The sequence below is a fragment of the Chamaea fasciata genome, unplaced genomic scaffold (genome assembly GCF_029207755.1).
Source record: "Chamaea fasciata isolate MVZ Bird 193981 ecotype frontalis unplaced genomic scaffold, bChaFas1.0.hap1 SCAF_1, whole genome shotgun sequence".
Lineage (NCBI taxonomy): Eukaryota > Metazoa > Chordata > Aves > Passeriformes > Sylviidae > Chamaea > Chamaea fasciata.
The window spans coordinates 119,341,168-119,362,441 of NW_027094086.1; the positions used below are offsets into that span (position 1 = coordinate 119,341,168).

Sequence of the window (21,274 nt, forward strand, 5' to 3'; positions counted from 1 at the left end):
TCTTGTACCTCAGAGCACAGCACTTAACCCTGGGAGACTGAAAGTAGAAAGGCCCTTTCCATAGCAGCCTACAGCATGCTTCTTGTATCCCCTTCTGGGTCCCCCTCCAGCACTGGCTGCCACCACTGACAAAGCACAGAAGTGTCTGTATACTCTATCTGCATGAAGCTTGGCAGCTTTCCTATTTTCTCATAATGGTATATGTTTTTCTGAATGGCTCTAAAGATGTCTGTGTCCTCACACTAATGCTGCCTCCAGCTCCTCTAGCCTGGCTCAGGCACTTGTGTCTCCACCATTATACTGGTTTGTCTTGCTCCTTGGCTCCCTGATCGGCTGTGCTCAAACTGGGGGGCTTAGTGCAGCTTCGCAGTTCCCTGCCGAGACCGAGACTGGTACCACCTGAGTGATGCCGGAATTCTTTGTCAGCCTTGACTTGACACCAAGGAAATGATCTGTCGAGTCATGCAGCGCACTTGTGAGAGGCTGTGCCTGGCCTGGGTCTCGACACAGAGATCAAGTCAGGCTGCTTTCCCCATAGCCCCTCATTCAGCTTGGAGACAGGTCTAAAGCTCTCGTGTAGCTTTTTGTACAGAAAACTTCTCAGTCAACAGATCTTGAGTGTCACCTTCTCCTACTGCTTGAGTTCTGAAACTCTTACATTATAGAGTTCTTAAATTCTATGAAAAAAATAATGACCATATTGCTACATACATTACATACAAATCAATTACTTGGAAACAGTGCTAAAATGAAAATTCTTCTTCACCCCCCCCCAATGATTTATTATTTTATTGTGTTTATTAACATTGTAGAGAGAAGAATATGTTGGATTTGCTATGCAATTTTACATACAGAAAGTAATGCCACCTTTCTGGTGTTATTTGATCAGCACTATTCAGAAATGGAAATATATTCTAATCACACAACTTTCATACTTTTTCTTATTTCACAAATTTATTTCCTTGTATAGGGAATATTCTTAAAAGGCAGAATACTCTGGAGCTTACATTTCTAGAACTTTCTACAAAAAGAAGCTTATTTATTAAATGACACTCCCTTTTGCTAATATATATATTTACATTATATTGTAGCCAAGTTAGCATACTTTGTTTTCCAAAGTGTGGTTGCATGTTGTTGTGCCTTGGACTGGAAACTTTCAATCAAAATAAAATTTACATTATTAATATGGATAACAACTCTTTTGAAACCACAGTAAGGTTACAGCCATGACATATGGCTTTAGTTCACTACATGGCAGAAGATCTGTTGGGCCTGTAATAAGTGTTTTGTACACAAACACCATGGTAAAAATCTGGTTTTACAGTGTTTATTTCCATTATCTTTGCTAGGATGTATCAGTGGGCAGCATTTGGTCTGCATATCTGCATATTTTGAATATACCGTGTCCGTGCTGAAGGAGACTTTTTAAGGCTTTATGAAACTGCCTGCTTAGATGCTACCACTGAGACCTGAGTGAACTTGTCAACCGTATTTGTTACTTTTACAGCCTGTAAGTAGTGCAGCTTTTCCATAAAATTGGGTGACAGATGTATGAGTCTGAAAAACACTAAGTTATCTTACCAGATTTGAGACCTTCACCCATCATAATCCACACATTGCTATCTTTATTTTAGCATATCCGGAATCCAGGCATTTTTCTGCCTGATAGAAGAGATGCCAAAAGCAAATTCATTCTGTAGTTGTGTCTCTCCTTCCCAGACCTTTGTTGACTTGTGTTCCCTATTCTGCTGCAATTAGTCAACTGCCAAGGGAGAATTCATTGAACATTCTTCCTAGTTGCTTTCTAAATTACAGTTATTCTTTGTTTTTGTTACATTAATCACAGGTCTGCTGGGGCCAAATCAACTCATTTGTCAGTGGGAAATTGCACAAGCCTTCAAGTGGGAAGGATTTTCTCCCACAAAAGAGCAAAAAGTCTTATGAATTGCACCCATTGCATGTCTAGCATCACCCTGATTTTCCATTTACATATTGCTTTTTGATCATTTCACACTAAATATTTCAGTTAGAAATCATTTATATCACAACTGTACTTGGCCTTCAGTATTATTAGGTAGCATGGAATATATTCAGTGATGGTATGAAAGTTATTTCCAATAGAGCTTATGAAGAACAGCTGAGCAAGTATGACCTCCTGACCTGAAAGTGTTTGTTTACTGGGAACTATACTCCAGTTCTCTACATTTAATCTGTCTTGGACGAAACTGACATTCCCCTACTAGATTTATTGTATCTCTAGAGGCTATTAGAAACACAACGTTGTCACTGTTTACCTAATAAGATGATAATAGGATTATATTAGTCTAGTCATAATGGTACATTTATTTTCATTTTTAATAGTAACCAACCAAAGTTTGATTTCATGTTTAGTAAAGTTAATGTGTTACTAGGGGAAAAAAAACAATCAAGAAGTACCTTTGTTTCGAACAAATCAGTAATGGAAAATATATTTTATTCCATCTTATTTATAAATCAAAGCATTGGTCTGTATACATGAGTAGGCATGCTATGTCAATTTTACGGAAATTATAATAATGACAAAATCTGACTCAGAAAACTGGGTTTCCTATATCAACAACTCTGGATTTTGTAAGCTTGTCATGATGTTTTTTCTCGTGCATCTTTTCTTAGAATTTGAGATATCAAAAGGCAGGCACAACAGACCAAATTTGCATTTCAATTATCTTTAGTTATAATCAAGGTGTCCAGAGTAAATTCATTTCTTGTTAGTGCTGGTAGCTCTTAAGACAACAAAAATCACATTCTTTCTAAAATTCATTAGGGAAATGCATTAATATAGAGCAGAAATTTAAACCAAAATTAATGATAAACAAACTGTTCCATAAATATGCATTGTCTGTGGTGAAATTATAGTGCTAGACTTAAAACAGAGGTGCAATTTGTATTTAAAACTCTTAAATTTTATATAGAGTGAATTAATTCTAAATTTTCAGTAGGGCTGAAGTGTAGAAAATATGTTGGTTCTTTTATGTTGATTTATGTTACTTTAGTAACTGTCACTTTATCAAAAGTTAATTGATTGCTCTCTTGATCTGCAGTTGGTTATGCTCCTGGTTACTATTTCTTCTAGCAAGCCAGTGGTAAGGCATGCAACCTTGCTTCCTTATGTTGCTTTCTTTAAAATCAGGAACAAACTCTTAAGAATGTTGATAGGAGCAGGATTACCTCCCACTGGGTGAAGTCAAGGCTTTGCTCAGGAGCATGCCATATAAAGACAATCTTTCTCAAGCAGTGTGGTTTACACTTTGGTGTAAGGAAACTCAAGGACTGGTTTAGTGCCAGGTTTCCTCTTTCTATATCAATAAGGAGGTTAGCTCAGGATTTTATCAGACAAATGTGAGGTTGATGCTTTTAGCCTGATACACCTAGGTTGGTTGGAAAAAATCCTATTTTTTCTGTGTTTTATATGCATGCATCTTTTCCTGGGAAACAATTACCTAATCCTTACTCAGACTCCTTAAGTTTGAGATCAACGTACCATGTAGCTTTTCCACGTTGCTTTTCCCAGTTGCCCTACTACGTTCACTTACTTTTCCTACATCAGTACCCAATAACGGGCGGAAGGGCATTGAGTGACTGTTTTGTGCAATTCCCACACAAATCAGTATGTTCTATATGTGGTGCATTGCAGGTAGAAGTAAAAATAAAACCACCAATAAACCACCATGACTGATACCAGATATTTATCGTATGTAGCAATACTTCTTTTGGATTTTGTTTCCTTCTTCAGCTGCTTTTAGAGAATCTGCCTATCTAAATCTGAGCCAAAGTCATCATCCTCTTTGCATTTCTGTCATGCGAAAGAAGCTTGTAAAAGAAGGTATTTAATAAACACTGCTAGATTCTAAATCCATTAGAAATGCTAAACATATCTTTCAGTTAAAACACAAAAATGGAATCAACCCAAAATTGCTATGGAATGCTCTACTGGTAATTTACACTTTACATTTTTTGTGTCAGTCCTCCAGTTCTTCTGTCAGTTTTTTGTGTCTATTCATGGTACAACATATATGCAGTCACCCACATAAAAAATCCTACTTATTTGTAAAAGACTGTTGCAACTGAAGTTGCTCATAACCAGAACTGCAACACATTCCATTTAGCAAAATGCTTAAGAAGACCAGTTCTTTGAGTGAAATCTTTTCTGGGACTTTGGAAAATCCACACTATGTTCCATGAAATTCAGCTAGATAAAGTATCTCTATTACATCCTCCTTGTGTGGGAATTTGAACAGGACAATTGAATTCTTCTAGGAAATAGGTACTTGAATCTTTTCAGCCAGCTCTCCAGGAAACTCAGTCAGCACAGTCTAGCCTAAACACCCTAATGGGATTTGTCAGAGCTAAAAAGAGGACAAAACCTCTTGTGCTCAACTGACCTTGGTATCAATTAGTACAAATAAGTATGCATTGCTACCCTGTGGTAGCCTGCCCATTCACCTGATGTCCCAGTGAGATGCAACTGCTTTCCAAACGACAGTACAAATGCTTCTGACAAAACTGACACTACATCTTCATAAAACACTACATCACTACAAAACTGACACTACATCTTCACCAAAACAAAAGTTCCTATGTTCCCCCGGGGCACTGCATTCCCACAGAAGCCTAGAAGTTGTGTCCCCTTAGATATTTGCAATATTGCAGACTTCACACATATTTAGCTCGAAGTTGATTACTAAAATGCATACTGCAGGATATACCATATAATTTAGAAAGAAATAAAGCAGGTCCGGTTACACAAGAGCTTTTTTTTCTGTAGGCAAAAATAACCACTTGCATTGCTGCTTATGCATTCCAGTTTGTTATCTAGCAAAATGTGCACAGCTAAGAAATGAATTCTGCCCTGAGAATCCCAACTCAAATATTTACAAAAGTGAAGAATGTTATATTATGTTGTACCCAAGGTCCCTCTAGCCTAGTAGTCTGTCTCCAGAAATGACCAGTCAGAGAGGAAATGCTTTGAGATATTTCTCTGGAATGCTTTCCCAGCTCCAGCTATTTGCAGCTCAGGCCTTCTTGAGCAGCTACACTGTGCTTTGATTGTCTTTTCAAATATTATGACAGCTCTCTGATGCAGACAAATAAATGCAACAAATACAAGAGGAAAGGTTAGAAGGAGGAATGGAACAGTAGTTTTGGCTACGAATTCATTTTGATTCAAGTTTCAAATGTACTGTTGCATCCACTATAGTTTCTTTTGGCTACACTAAGTAGTGTTAACACTGAATTTAAATAATACTCTGCAATGAGGGTCCCATTTTCCAAGCATATTATGCTTGCAACTCTAGCTAAATTCAGTGGAAATTTAGTTATCATCCCAGACTATCAAATACAATGTCCTGAAAAGGGTATCTCCCAAAAATAATGGAAAACAAACAAAAAAAACCCCAACCAAACCAACTCCCCCCCAGAAAACCACCCCAAAACAAAAACAAAACAAAACAAAAAACCTCAAACCAAAACAAACAAACAAAAACCCCCAAACCTCTGAGCAAATGTAATTATTTCATGCCAATGGAGTTAAAGTCAAGGGCAGGCTCTGAAGTCAATCTAGATACCCTTAGCATGTTTTGGCACCGTGTATATATATTTCCCTTTGCTTTCAGAGGTTCCTTATTATTATACCTTAGAATTAAGGAAAAAAAATAATTACATGCAAAAATCAAAACTGACAAAAAATACTATAAATGTTCTGTGTTCTTAGGGTTGTGGGTTTTGTAAAATTCTTTCTTCTGTCCTTTTATATTGAGGCCTTTAAAGAAAATAAGATGGCCTTATTTTCAACACTAAGAAGGAAAGGAGTAGCCTTCTTTACATTTTTCCTGTTTATTTACATGCTTGATTAGATTTCTGTACTTGTCCTGTAACTTAGTGAGCACCATGTACCAATACTTAGAAATCTACTTACCTATTTATAGAATAGAATAGTAGAATGTGGAATATCAGCTGCTTTCTGAGTTACAGATGCTCTGACAAATTCCCAAGTTTTAATATCCATATGCCAATACTACAAATCATGTAGTACACTTAAGATATACACATACTTCTTAAGGTAAGAAAATGAATCTCAGACACTTAAACAGAAAGATCTAGATTTACTATGTCACTAAGCATTATTTGGGTACTGTATAAGTAAATATAGAGATTTTTTTGATGATCTAAAACTGGAAACTTCATTTGTCTTCCCATGAGTAATAATGTGGTTTTACATTACCAACACCCAGTAGTTTAGGAGCTGATTTAAGCCTGGCCCATTCAGTCCATCCAGAGTAAGGACTGCAAGCATTTGTTGAGCTGACAGTAAAACACATGGCTGTAGGTTAACAACACTTCTATCTGCATGCCTGAGAGGGCTATAAACCGTAATGCAAGGATGGGGATAAACAGTGAGGGTTTTTTTGAATCCTGCTCATTTCACAGGTCCGGTATAGGAAGCTGTCAAAAACCTGAACTTGCTGGATTGAATGGGAGAATCTCCAGGTATACCTAGGTTTGAGTAGCAACAATGTCTTATAGGGATTAAAAAATCAGCTAAAAAAACAGTTCTTAAAATACTATCTATACTGTTTTTATAAAGCACCATAAGATCTGCCAATGAAAGTAGACATATACCAGTTACATATTTACTATTTATGTCTTTGTCATATATAATTTTTATCCTGTTCTTTTTATGTGTTGTATAAACCAAACTCAACCTGTGCTAGAGCAACAAGTAGGCTAGGAAGTTTTCCTTTAGAAAATAGTTCCAATCATAATCATCATGATATTTTGAGATCCCATCTCATGCCTCAGTCATAAGGTTGGCATTACTGGTTTTAAGATACAATACACCATTGATGAAGCAAAACTTCAAGGCAAATTAATCACTGGCAATCTTTTTACCACTGGCAAAGACACACTTAAGAGTTCGCCTTTGTGGCATGTTTGCAGTGTAATCACTGATTTCTGGAAAGCTTTTCTGGCAGTTGAAGATAAAAATATCCAGTAAAATTATTTTTATAGACAATTTTACACTTGACTCACATTACTTGAAAACATTTTATTTTAAAAAGCAGAGGTTGTATGCACTCAAATGAGGTATATATTTCTATTCTTAACACAATTTAAAAAATGACTTACAGAACCAAGCTATACAAATAACAGTTTATTTGCATTTTAACTAGTTAATTTCAGAAGTCATCACATACAAATCTTTATGAAACCCACTACTAGGTGAGAGTAAGGAGACCATGCTGTTTTGTTTGAAAAATAGCCAACATTTATGTTCTGAGTTTTAATGTAAGTAAAAGCTTTCATGGCCATTTACTTAAATCAAGTATATTTTTGAGTTAACAAAGCTTTCTTCCTTCATTTTATGGGGGAAAAATGTAATTAGGTAGGCAAAGAAATAAACACACAAACCAAAATTAACTAGCAAGACTTTGTGAGAGAAACTTCTACAAAGGCAAAGTTACTTTTAACAGAAGGATCTAACTGCACTACATGCCTACTAAAAGTTCAAACATCTCTAGAGGGCATTTTGGAGAAAATAAAAACCACAAAAACTCTATTTATTTCATTTTCTCCTTTCTGAAAATGCTCTGCAGTATGGTAGTCCTGCACCATCTAGTCCTGCAAGTGATTCCTTCTCATACTGGCTACCTTAGTGGTACTAAACTACTGATGTCAGTTCTATCAGTGTTCATATCAGTGTTAGCAGTGATTCCTTTTAATCTAATTTCAAGGAATTTTATCTGTCTGCAAAAGTATATTCTGTACAATAGCAATGTAAAAGCTATAGAATAATAGTAGTTGTGTCTATTAACAAGCCTTTATACACAAGTGTGTTGGCAAGGTAAAATAAAGCTAAGTCTGCTACATTTTTATGAATAGGACTATCCTTTTTCCACTTTCTCATACTTCTTTTTGGGAGGAATCATAGTGTATTTTTATTATGTTGGTACTGTTTATTTTCCTCGTATACCTTTTAAACAAAGAATGCATTATTTATACCTACACAAACAAAACCACCTTAGACATGAAAAGGGTGTAGAAAACCATACAGCTATAGAGGTAAAGCTGCATCTTGTAAGGAGAGTTACAATCAGAATTCAAGAACCACAACGAGTTACAGTATTAGACTCTTCACACATTCCTTTACATTTAACTCCCCTTCCGACTGTCGCCCCCCCCCCCAAAAAAAAAAAAAAAAAAGAAAATGAAATCACTTGTGTCACTCAGTGTCTTGAATTATGTAACCAAAAAAATGTTTATTCTATTTCATCTGTTGAAACCTGGTTGGGGAGGTGTTTTTTTCTTTTTCTATTGTAACTCCAGGAGGGAGTGGGTGGCTGCCTTTCTTTTAACAAGCCTGCTGTTAAAACCGGGTCGGGGATTGTTTCTTATCTATTTCCACCCTCCCAGGGGATATCTTCTGTTAATGGGCCATTAAAGCTCATCACCCCAGTGCCTCCCATTACCTCCACGGTGATATCTTCTGTTAATGGGCCATTTAAACTCAGCAATGACATGACACATTACATCATCCCATTGTGAGATGCTCTACCTAGGGAGGAGTAGCCAAACCATTTCCACCTAGATAAAAAGGAGCCACAAGTGTAACCACACATCCAGTGTTCCCACAGGACTCCCAAAGGAAGGCTGGACCCATCTCTGGACCCTTTCTCTACAGGACCATCTCTACTTCCAACAGGACCACATCTGCCACTCCAGGAGGGCTTACTTTTGGACTGTTTCCAACACCCTGACAGGTTGTATTTCTGACTCTGTCAGAAATTTCTTTGTTTGCTTATTCTTTTGTACTACAACATTTGTACTTTTAATATCCCTAGTAAAGAACTGCTATACATATTCCCAAAATCTTTGCCTAAATTGCAAATTTATAATAATTTGGAAGGGGCGGGGGGGGGGGGGAGGGGGCTTACATTCTCCATTCCAAGGGAGACTCCAATCTTCCCTGGCAGATACCTGTCTATCTAAACCAAGACACTCAGTTTAGACTTGATAGGAGTCTAGACCAAATTGATAATGGGTCAATGACTCTAAAAATGTAAGGTGGTGAAGAAGCAGGCTGGAATGCAAAAAACCCCCATGTTTTCTAAGTACTGTGTGATTGCATGTAAAAATCAGGTTTCAAAGACTTCCAAAGACCTTATTTGGACCATAGCTCAGTACAAAGTTCTGCCAGTATAGCTGCTCAATTAAGAGTTCCACATCTTCTCATCTCAAAACCAAAATCAAGTACAAGATGGTAGTCAACCTCTTCCCCGCTGAGGATAAGGGTAAACATAGCTCAATAGCTTTATTCACTTGGCAGTCTTCAAATGGCCCAGTGAAAGAGATGAGTGAGCTTACAAAAATATTGGTATTTTTGAGTCTATGGAGCTTCCAGTGTTTTGCAAAGTGTTAGCAAGTGGAAGAGTTTCTGTGTTTGTGTCTCTTTCCATTGCTTGAATTACAGAGATTTTTTTCTTAATTTTCTCATGTCATATTCTGTCTCAATGCTCAGCTGAGAGGCAATGTGAGAAAGAAGCAGCTTGGTGAAGGTATGAGGTCAGCCTACTGAGTGTTAGCACTCTCACATGTCACAGTAAAGCTACTATATGGCCACAGCTGCCTTCACTGCCCACAAAACTCCTTTATATTGAGCAAGGTTGATTTAACTATATTTAACTGTATTGCTTTATACAAGTAAATATAAAAATTTATATTGTGGTACTGATAGGAGAGCCAAGCTCATATATACTTAGCCTATTCTTTCTGTGCTAACATATAATTGAATGAAGACACATTGTGGTGAGACCTGAGATCTGTGCCTCATGACTACACTCCCAGAAGTCTGTAAATGATACTACATAACAGCTACAAAAAAAGCTCTGACCTAACAAGAGAAACCTAATGACTGAGGGAGTACCCAGCATCCTGGCACAACAAAGTAAGGCAAGTTTTGCTGTCAGGAAAAGAAATTAATTATTTTGTTCCAAAGAGATGAGCGTGGCAGTTGCAGGACTGGAGCTGAAGCTTTGCTCTGACGAGGCAGCACTCGCCTGCCTCCAGCCTGCCCTCCCTCAGAGTGTGAGGTGCTTCTTCACACACCCGCCTGAAGCTCTCCCAGAGCTGCCAGTGGGGTCTCCAGATGGCAACTGGTCTCTTGCAAATTTTATTGATGTAGATAAACCCTCTGTTAGGCCTTTGAGAAGTGCACTCTGGGCATGATTGTATTGGGTTTGCATGGCAAAATTTTGGTAGCGGGTGGGTGCTACAGGGCTGGCTTCTGTGACTAGACAACCCTGCAGCCCATGGTGACCCTGGTGGGACAAGCTGTCCCCCTGCATCCACAGTGGAACAGAAACCCACCTGCAGCTCATGGAGGACCCCACCCTGGAGCCAGTGGATGTGTCCAAAGGAGTCAGTGATCCCATGGGAAGCCTGGAGCAGGTTTGCTGGCAGGATCTGTAACCCTGCAGGGGGCCCACGCTGGAACAGTCTGTTTCCGAGGAACTGCACCCCATGGATGGGATCCTACTTGGATGGGAGCAGTTTGTGAAGATCTGCAGCCGAGGGGAAGGACTCATAAAGGGAGAAGACCAGGGAGGAGCGTCTCCCATGGGAGGAACCCCACGCTGGAGCAGGGGAAGAATGTGAGGAATTCTCCCCCGGATCAGGCAGAAGCGGCAGAGACAACACGTAATTAAGTGATTGCAGACTCCGTTCCCCAAACTTCTGTGTCTCTGAGGGAGGAGGAGGTGGAAAAATAGGGAGTGAAGTTGAGGCCGGGAGGAAGGAAGGGGTGGGGACGAAGTGTTTTAAGACTTAGTTTTTATTTCTCATTATCCAACTTTAATGTCATTGGTAGCAAATTAAATCAGTTCCCCCAAGTTGAGCCTATTTTGCCCAAGACAGTAACTAGTGAGTGCTCTCTTCTCATCCTTATCTCGACCCACGAGCCTCTCTTTGTATTTTCTCCCCACTGTCCGGCTGAGGAGGGGCAGTGATGGAGCGGCTTCGGGGGGCGCTTGGCGCCCAGCCGGCGTAAAGCGCACACAACGACGAAGCCAGTCATAGAATCACAGAATGGTTTGGCTTGGAGGGGGACCTTGAAGATCATCTGATTCCAACCCTCAATAACCGCAAACTCTTATTCGCCACCTGATTCGACAAAACAGTGCAACGCGGCTTTTTCCCTCGCCCTGAGGGCACCGTCTCGCAACACAAGCTGTCTCCGCCAAGACGCCGGAGCTCCGTTCGTCTCCCGCTTCAGCCGAGCCTCCTCCCTCGGCAGCAAATCAGGAAGACGAAGCGGCAGCGGGCAGGCACAGGCATCAGAGCTGGAAAGAAACGCCCTCCCGGGAGCCGCGGGCAGCGGGATACAGTGTCCCACCGCCCCAATGAGGTGCTCCAGCGCCGGCCCGGCCCCCGCCCCGCCCCGCGCTCCGGGCCCATCCGTCACGGGCCGGTGGGCGGGGCCGGCCGCCGGCAGGGAGGACGCTGCGCACTCCCATTGGCTGTGCCCCGCCAAGCGCCGTCCGTGGTTGGTTGCGGCGGCTGCCGCTCGCGGCGCGCGGGCGGTGGCGGCGGGCGGCGGCGGGCCGGAGGTCACTCGGCACGGGGGCGCAGCATGGCCGCAGCGGCGGTGCGCAGGGGACCTGCGGGCTGGTGGCGCTGGCACCGGCGGGTGATGGGTAAGGACTTGCCCCTTCCCTCGGCTCCAGTGGCCCCGCTCGGCCAGCCGGGCGGGGAAAGGCCGGGCCTCTCCCGGGGCGCGCAGCTGCCGCGCTGCCCTTGGCGGCCGCGGGCCCTCCGATCCCCGTGCAGCTCCGGAGCCGCCTCCCTGTGCGGCATCCCGGTGACGGGCCCCCCGGGCTGTCACGGCTGGCACGACGGGCTACCGCTGCCGCCTTATTCAGGGCTTCACCGGAGCTTCTTGGCTTAATGAATGTTTTCACTGATTTGCTAAAAATAGCGTGCTTGGAAATCATCACAGCCCACAAATGCTTCCTGTGGCAGAAGTAACATGTCTGCGGTACCTGTTACCTAGGTGAGGGCTGTTCAGCCCTCTCGGTCATTGCATCCGATTATTTTCTTTAAACTGAAGGTAGATCCAGCGGCACTTCCTCTTGCAGGCACTGGTGCTCACTTGTGGTTGGTTCATGGGCAGTGGAAGGAGCAAGTACTACCGATGTCCTGTTGGTGCAAGCAAAGGAAGACTGTATTTGTAGAACTGGACCTAGACATTCTCCCTTTCCAGAGTCCTGAAAAATCACACAGTTGTTCCTAAGTAATTTAATTGTTGAAGTAAATGATTAAAAATAAACCTTCAGTAGTCTTTTCAGTGTCATTTTGATTGCCGTCTGTTGGCCCTGTATGTCACTCTGTGGTTATGCTCCCAACACAATAGGTGAAGGTTTTTAACTAGTAAAGTGGAAGAAATAGCTTCTTTTAAATGGTATATGGTTCTAAAATCTTGACACTTAATGAAGCGATTCAGGAATTACTAAAATTACTTTTAAGTAGGCAACTTTTAAAACTTTGTAACTCCCCTTTAAACATCACTTAAACTAATGTATGAAAAACATTTGACAATTTTGACGTTATCTTTCAGTGCTCTCTTTGCTCCATCGTCTCTTTTCCAATGCATTTTTTTTTTTGGTTGGTAGTTGTGGTTCTGATGTTGTAATAAGTGTTGTAATAGCTCGGGTGCAGCAGGCATGTTGATCTCATTCTAGTAAAGTTAAATACAGGAGACTTGTTTGTCTTTAGTGCCTTTTGTGATACCGGAATTGAAAGCAATAGCTTTCAAGGGTTGTTGAACTTTCTGTGCATGGAAACTGTCAGGTATTTCTGTAAGAGCTTTGAAATCCACTGTCGTGGTCAATTTCCAAATGATCATATTTAATGTAGGGCAGATGGTGGGAATCTTGTTTCTTGGTGTTGAGCATAGGTATGAAAGGCAGCCCAACAGTGGCTCTTGAAGTTGAAAAATACAGTTTGTCTTTGCCTGAAGACTTGAGCAAGAAACTGTAACTGAGTCTAAGGAGAAATTGTGGCTCTCCCAAGAAACTTCCACAGAACAGAATTTCACCCACAGCATTTAAGCTCTGACTTAGTCAGTAGTGACTGTGCTGAAAGTACTCTTGACTCTGAGAAATGTTTATGGGATGAAGGTCTAAGCATTAAGCTTTCTTAACTGCTAAGCTCTATTGCTTAGTTATATGTTGCAGCTTTCCCATCTCTAATGCATTTACTAAGTTTGCCATTCTTTTCTTTAGTTTTGATTACTCGGACAGTTGGGTTTTGAGTAGTGATTTCATCATCTGTCCTGAGTGAAATGCCATCCTAGGGAAGGAATTCTGCCAGCCCTGAGAGCTGTCCAACACCACAACTTGGTTGGCAAGCAGGCTGTCTTCCTTCTCTTATTGAATGCTCCTTGGTTACTTGGTCAGTTGCTCTTTGAAGCTGGTGCAGACCATGATGGTTTGGTTTTTCTATATGTTTATACTAGAGATTGTTAAATTGTCTAGGAGGAAATTAAAGAGCTGAGGGCAGATTTTGGAGGAGCATCTTGGATGTGTATGTTTGTGTAATAGCCAGTTGAACAGAGACTATGTAGTCTTGTGTTCTGCAGCTGGCAGGCACTGACAAAGGTGCTTCATGGAGAGGGTTGATATGACCTTACTTAAAAATATATTTTTGATGGATGTGGAGAAATCCCTCCTGGGGATTGCTGGGGGTGCTGAAGAGGGGGTTAATGAGTTATGGTGGCTGAGCAAAGAAGTTTTTCTGGTGAATGAAGATTCATCAGCTGAGGGAGCTGTTCATCAAGGAAGACAGTACCATGTTAGAGAACAAAAATGTCCTTACAAGTAGTTTTGTTGGAGTGGAGGGGTCTGTGCAATTAATAGTTAAATAGTACTTTTTCTGGTTAAACAGTACTTTGGCTGATGCAGGAGCTCTCTTTGAACTGTTGAATGACTCTATGCTCTGATGCAGAGAAGCACTGATTAACTAAGCAAGGATTATGACAGAAGACTTGCTGCTCAGAAGTCCAGCACATTACTTAATTAAGGGATCATGTGTACACTTGAGATTCTTTTTAGATGAAAAGTACTTAATATATGGTTTTCTCTGTAATGTATTAGCAAAAAATTAATGAGGTATAGGTACACATAAGAAAGATGATGTATAAGAAGACTCTGAGTGTTGCAAGACCATCTCTGGTTTTGATCAGCAGACCTTTACAGAGGCAAGAAAAAGCAAGTGGGATGTTTTCAATGTAAAGCTGGCCAAATTTAGAGTATTGTAATCTTCTTAAATTATTATTTTGGCAGAGTGCACTTCTCCTAATCATTGCATAACCTTTAAAAGTCAGTGACCCTGGGGCAATTTAAATTCCATTGGCAAAACTTCTAGGAGCAGAAGGATTCTACCCATGTTCAGCTGGCCTCTCTAACTTCTATATTTCTTCATCTAGTTCCGTCCCAGGATCTAATTTCAGTGGAGGTTTTATAAATTACATAGAGAAGTCCACACAAAGCACAGAAGCTCACTCTGATCCTTTCTTTCAAAGTAGGAAGGAGAAAAGGGATGATGTCTTCTGTTGTGCTTGTACTAGAACTTCAGATGCTAAATCAGTGGGAAAATCTTTCATTTAGTGGCTCATGTTGAATTGTCATCATGTTTCCTTCTCCTTGTCAAGTGACTTCATGTGTATTTTCTCATAAAGCCCCAAGCAAAACCAGCATCTTCCCATGATCCTGTTAAATCTCACATATTGGAAAAGAGGTGAAGTTTCACTGATCCAGACAGATCAAGACTATTAATGTGAACTGCAAATGGTCTGATTAGGAAGCTCTTATGGGACAGGACTGTGTGGACTCTTACCCTTGTGCCATTTGGTGAATATGGTTCAAAATAAATTTTATAAAGCTAAGAATTAAGTAATATAGTTGAAATTATATTTTGGGAGTTACTTGTTTCTCAGTCCTGTTCTTGGCCAGTTAGACTCAGTACAAGGACATTGGATTTTTTCCAGGTCTGCTGTCTGTGGTTCTACCCAGCTATTAGTCCCTTTTTGTTTGAATACAAAGAGATGTCCTCAGTTCTGCATATTATAGTGTTTGTGCAGTCAAGTATTTGCAGTGAAATCAGGGCAGCACTGGATTTGTTCTTGAAACTGTAGTACTCGTTACTTTGGGAGATAGTGTAAAATGAAATGTAAACATCTGAAATGATCTATGCATGTCATCTTTTAGGTTTAAAAGAAAACTACTTTCAGTATCTTTATATAAAGCTTGAAAAGACAAGTTCTAGGTCATTGACAGGCCAGGTATTCTGAAGACAGGATTGCAGTCTGTGCATTTCTGAAGTTACTCTTCTAACAGTTGCATTTTATTCAAGAAGAGGCATTAAAGAGATTCATAAACTCCTGCTGATTTTTTTGGTTAAATTGTTTTTAAGGTACAATTCCTGGGAAATTTTCTACTATTGGCTGACTTTTCAAAGCAAAAAAATCTGTATTTTATCTGTATTGACCGTAAGCCCCAAATTTGGTGAGAGTGTTGCAATTGGTTCTCCTCATCAGTTGAGTTTTCATAGCCATGAGGATCTGCAAGAACATATTCCCTGAAGAGAATATTGAAGAATCTTCTGGGGAAAGCCCAATTTCTTTGGAGTCAGTGTAGCTGTAGCTGGTTTTGCTCGCAATTACCTTGATTTACAGATTAATTCGTATTGCTGGTTTTGTTCCCAGGAAGGAGAATTAGTTGCACATGGTATCAGTGATTTTTAGAAAAGTATTTTCTGTTGCTCCTACTTCTGATGTTCTGCCCTCTCAGAAGTTGAGTATGGACTGGGCATTTTTCCAGCCTAGTGATTGTACCAGGTTACTATGGATTTTATGGTTGAAGTAAAATGGGCTCAATACCACAGCGGCAGTTTCAGCAGATGCTTGTACAGTTTATGGGATTAGTTAGCATACGTGATGTGGGTTTGCAGAATATCAGTCATCAGATGTTTGAATTACACAGTTATTTCAAAACTGAGTTTGTGCTACATATAAGATGCTAAAAAGTGCCAACATATGCAAGCTAGACATCACATTCTGTGAAATCACCTGTGGAGGTTCATCTAATGGGAAAACATGAAAGTTCTTGTCTTTTAAACATCCTCTTTTTGGCAAATCCCCACTGTCTTAAGTAGTCATTAAAAATGTGCCATGCATCTAAATGTAGTTGGTTCAAATTTAATTGAAATCATCGCTATTAGATCTGGGAACTAATTTAATCAGTCCTCTAAACCAGTTTTCCTGCGTTTGAGTTCCTGGAGATCTGAAGATTTTTCAGAACTGCTAATCAAATTATTTAATTTTGAAGTGTCTTATATTACACAGGACTGTGAAAAGTTAAACCAAAATAAAGTCAGAAACTGACTCAGGAATTGGAGTACTTCTGTTACAGATCTCAATTCCCATGGATTTGAGTATGTTTTAGCACATAACTGAAAGTGGTCTCTGATTCGTGAACTGAGACAAAAAAATCAGCAGAGACAAAAGGAGAAATAATAGAATACAATGACACAAAACTTAATAATACTGGTCAACAAGTTGCCTTGTATCACAGCCTAACTTTTGCCACACCTTTTTGGAGATCCTGCAAAATGACAAGTTTTAAGGGAGGCCTTACAGTAGAAGAATGTGTTAATTTCATGGATGTTTACCTTGTGAAGAGCTGCCTTAGAGACACATCACTGCAGTTTAATTACCAGCTGAAGTCTTAATATTAAGATGTGATGACAGTCACGAAAAGTCATCAAAGCAAAGCAGTCTTATATAGCATTGTTGGAGCAAAAAGCAGGCAGGTTGCAGAGAAGGAGTGAAAGTAGCACGGGCAAAATGTTCTTCTCAATTCTCAATGTGAAGATCAAGGCAAATTTATGTCTGTTGAGGCAGGTGACCAGGTTCTGAAGCAGCTGAGATCTCAGATGTGATGGATGAATCAGTGAGATTTAAGCAGGTGATGGATGAGTCTTTTAGGCTGTTGTGAGTGACAAGCATCACTGCTGGTGTCAGCACTGATAGCAGAAAAAGATATCAAGAAAGTTTTCTGAAGATTTTCAGTTTGAGGTGATGGTTAGATGTCCCTGAGATTGTGTGAGAGAAGAAGAAATCAGGATAAAAAGTGAGGAGTCTACAAGAATGAGCTAGATATGGTGGTCAGAATTATTTTTTTTGTCCAGGTTACTTGGAATTCGGAGAAGCAAAGAAAGCCAAGGTTTGGAAGCAAGGCTTCCAAAAGCCTTAAATATTTAAAGCTAGCTTAGGTTGCTCATGGTGTTCTAAGATTGCTTGAAGGATGGAGGTTCCACAACTTCTCTGCATTGCCTGTTACAGTGCAGAACCCTTTTTCCGCATCAGGGATGCTTTTCTTATTTCCAGCCAGAACTTCCCTTCCTGCTGCTTTTGGCCATTGCCCCATGTCCTATTGTAGTGCACATCTGTGAGGAGTTCAGTTTCATTTGCCCTGTAACTCTTCTTTTCCTCCCACTCCATAGGTAGTAGAAGACCACAGCCTTTGCTTGTCCCAAGCTCAGCAAAGACAGTTCTCTTAGCCTCTGCTCATACGCAATGTTCTCCTGCTCCTTGGTCATATTACTTGATGTTTGCTGGGCTGTCTGCAGTTTGATCACATCTCTTGTGTATTTGCTGTGTGGGAGAATGTCTTGTTTCTCCTGGGTCTGCACTTACTCATGCAGTGCAGAATGTCATTAACCTTTTGCTGCAAGGATGCAGTACTGACTCATGATCAACTCCCAGTTGATGGCAATCCACAGGTTCTACAGGGCTGCCAGCTGTCCGGGCAGTCAGCAGCCTGCAATGACATCCCCTGCCCCAAGTACAAGACATATTTGTCCTTATTGAACTGCTTGAGGCCTATTTCTGAATGGCCTATTTCTATTTCTCCAGTCTTTCTGAATGGTAGCCTTGCCCTGCCCTTTTTCAGACATTCCCCCTAGTTTTCTGTCACACACGATGTTGCTGAGGGTGCTTATATTTAATCATCAGTCATTGATGTTACTTTTAAACAGCTTCAGTATTGACCCATGAGGAACATCATGTGTAACTAGACTATTGCTAGTCTTTAAACTACTGATCACTGTTATTTGAGCCCAGCACTCCAGACAGTGTTTCTTCCTTCAGGCAGTTTTGCAGTCCAGTCCTGTCCATATTTTCCTCATTTGGCTACTGGAATACGAGAGGAGGCTGTTCTGAAAGCTTTACTGAAGTCAAGGTAAATAAAATCTACTGGTATTAAGGCCTAGAGAAAGAAAGATGCTCAAAACCAGGGCTTGAAGCTCCTCAGGAAGGAGGAAGCTTTGGGCTAACTAAAGGAGCAGTTTTAGATAGTGGAAGTGAGGGACTGGGGAAGACTGACTCACAGAAACAGTGAGAAGAAGACTCCAAGATGATTGTTATGGCTGATGATGCTGGTTTAGGCTCTTTGTTAATTTCTTCCCTGGTTTTGACATGTAGCACTTCTTAAAAAAGCAATGGGCTCTTTTCCTGACTTATCTCAGTTTTCACTAAGCATTTTCCCAGTGCACATTTATTTTAAATTCTGCTACTTCTCTAGCTATGTAATTGCTGCAGGCATCTGTGGAAACTGTCTCAGACCAAAGTTCTCTCAACAAACCTGATTTATTAAATGTGGCACTTCCAAAACAGTGCTACAGATGAAAGAGCATGACCATTGCTGGCTAAGAAGGAGCTTAAAGTCAGAAAGACTTTAAAATGATTAATCAAGTGTTATTGGCCTAGAGAGGATTCTTTGCTAAGCATTGAGACCTCTTAGAGTCTCAATCCAGCTTAGGCACATTTTCTATGTGTGCACTTTAGAGCTACAGCATTTCTGTAGTTAGTTAGCCTTGTTTCTGTCTGCTTAGCTGACACATACTTCAGTGTTTATTCTGCATAACTTTTTCCTTTGTCGTAAAGGAGAAAGTATTTTATGTAATTGGCAAAGAAATCTAGTCACTGTCAAATTGTGCTGCCTTTGGATTAGGAATGTTTAGTGTGATGAGATAGTGATTGCAGTAGATGAATGCCTGCAATGCTGCTTCTGTCCAGAATTTGATGCTCACTAGCTACTGGAAGAAGGTAATTGACTGAAAATGTAGTGTTTTCCAGAGGTTGTAGGTTAGGCTTTATAGTTCTCTCTTGGCAATCTGATAAGTAGAATACCAAGGTTATTCCTGCAAAGACTTCCTAATTTTTTTAATACTGTCTTTTGTTCTAGTTTTCAGTATTTAAACTGTGGTTGCATGGCTTAAAGGATTTGCCATGATTTACTATGGAGACTTTCATGTTTAGGTTAGTGGCTTGTATCTAATTGCAGGATCAGAGGAATCTGTGAGGGGCTGCATGAAGTAAAGTGGCAGCCTCTGTCTGTTTCTAGGGAACACATGGTATATCCCATGGCTGCAAGCAAAGTTACAAATAAAGAGTCTGTAAAATATGTATAAAATTGGACTTTGCATATCCAGTTTAGAATTTAGACACGTAAGACAACACAGACAATCCTGCATATTTTAAGTCTACATTTGAGCTCTTCTCGGATCTTAGTTTTTAAGTACTGTATATTTTTGAAATGCCCACATTTTCCTAATTACAAAAACTTTCTTTGATATGTAGAAAAATCATTGTGGGATGGTATTTGTGGCCCAATGTGTGCTATAATTTAAGGTCTAAATTATGTAAAACAGGATCCACATTTGCACTGTTTTTAAGCATAAAGCTGTTTAATTGAAAACAGATTATATGGTAGTTTTTATTATGTCATTGTAGTACGTTAGTCTAAAATACAAATATATTGATCTTTATTGTTTTGAAATCAGTGTGTTCTAGGACTATGGCTTCCAAAACCCCAGTTGGATTCGTTGGGCTGGGTAACATGGGAAATCCAATGGCAAAAAACCTGGTAAAACATGGATATCCAGTTGTTGTGTATGATGTCTTCCCAGAAGCTTGCAAAGAATTTCAAGACTTGGGTGCTCAGGTATAGTAATAAACTTTCTTCATTCCATAACTGTGTGTTGAATGGCTCCTGCATACAATGCAACTAAATCATCTGGGTTTTTTTCTTGGTTAAGATCACAATCAGAACTGAAACAGCACAATGAATACAATCTGAATCTGTGAGGTTTCAGTTAGAGCAACAGTATTATTCTATCCCAAGTAATTTTCTTGTTGTTAGCCAGAATTGCTACCTTGTCAGACTTCTCTAGTTGTCTTTTCCCCCCTCACTTTTTATGAGAGTAGGTTGATGGCCTATTCTTTCACCTCCTGCTTTATCCTGCTTCCTTCTCCCCCAGGTCTAGATGGCCAGTGGGCTGCTTTTCATCTGGTTCCTACTTTGACCTTTTCAGGTTAAATGACCCTAGTTAAAAATTCCTGCTGGCATAGCTGTAAGGGTTATAGGGACATATGAGCTTTCCTGCTGCTTCAAGGTGTAGTCCTCAGGGGCAGGGGAAAAATCTAATTATTTAAGTGCTTATTCTCTTGGAGGTGAGGAAGGATATGGTGAGAGAAGAGGAAGGAATGAAAAGGAAAAAGGAGGGAAGGAAATTGATTACATTAGGGAGCTTTACCTTCCTGCAATATACCCTGCAAAATCTTGGCCCTGTTCCAGCCAGTCCTGCTGCTTTTCTTAATCTGTTAATACCTTCAGAACCCCATTCTCTCAGGTGGTTGTGTCATTTCTACGTGTCTGTAACATATTTGAATAGTTTTGACATACTTCAAAGCTGTCACAATTTAGACAGTTGTGGGCAGATGAGTATGTGCTTAAAACACTGAAAAGAGGAGTGCAGTGCAAAAATAAACCTCTCATGTAACAATGTAGAGGATAGAAGGGAATGTTCCAGTAGTGGCAAGGAAATCGTTGGTAGATCTAGATAGAGGAACTGTGTGCCTTGAAAGTCTAAACTGTTAAAGCTAATTGCAGCTGTTTTAAATAATGAGGTAACATCAAGATTCCTAAAAGATAAAATGATACCACACACCTGTTAGTAATTAATTACAGCTCCCCTTGAATAATTACAGAATCTTGGCCTTAAGTGGGAAAGTAAGCTTTTCACCTCTTTTCCTAGCTCCTGTTGCTATTTTGTTAAAGCAGCCAAGACCCTCAGGCATGAAACAGACCTGTCTCGAGTAAGACTGGGCAAATGGAAGAGACTG

General features: G+C 40.2%; 1 protein-coding gene across 2 annotated transcripts in view; it reads left to right on the forward strand.

The window, feature by feature from the left end:
* The first annotated feature begins 11,621 nt into the window (after nt 1-11,621).
* The window catches only part of HIBADH (3-hydroxyisobutyrate dehydrogenase), an 86,258-nt gene continuing 76,605 nt past the window's right edge, over nt 11,622-21,274 (forward strand). Inside the window, exons 1-2 of one of the 2 annotated variants that reach the window (XM_066195218.1) lie at nt 11,622-11,726; nt 19,933-20,093. In XM_066195218.1, the coding sequence (XP_066051315.1) occupies nt 11,663-11,726; nt 19,933-20,093 (225 nt within the window). In that variant the 5' untranslated portion in view covers nt 11,622-11,662. Of the gene's footprint in view, nt 11,727-18,259; nt 18,330-19,932; nt 20,094-21,274 lie in introns of those variants that run through there. The other variant, XM_066195227.1, reaches the window with a different exon arrangement.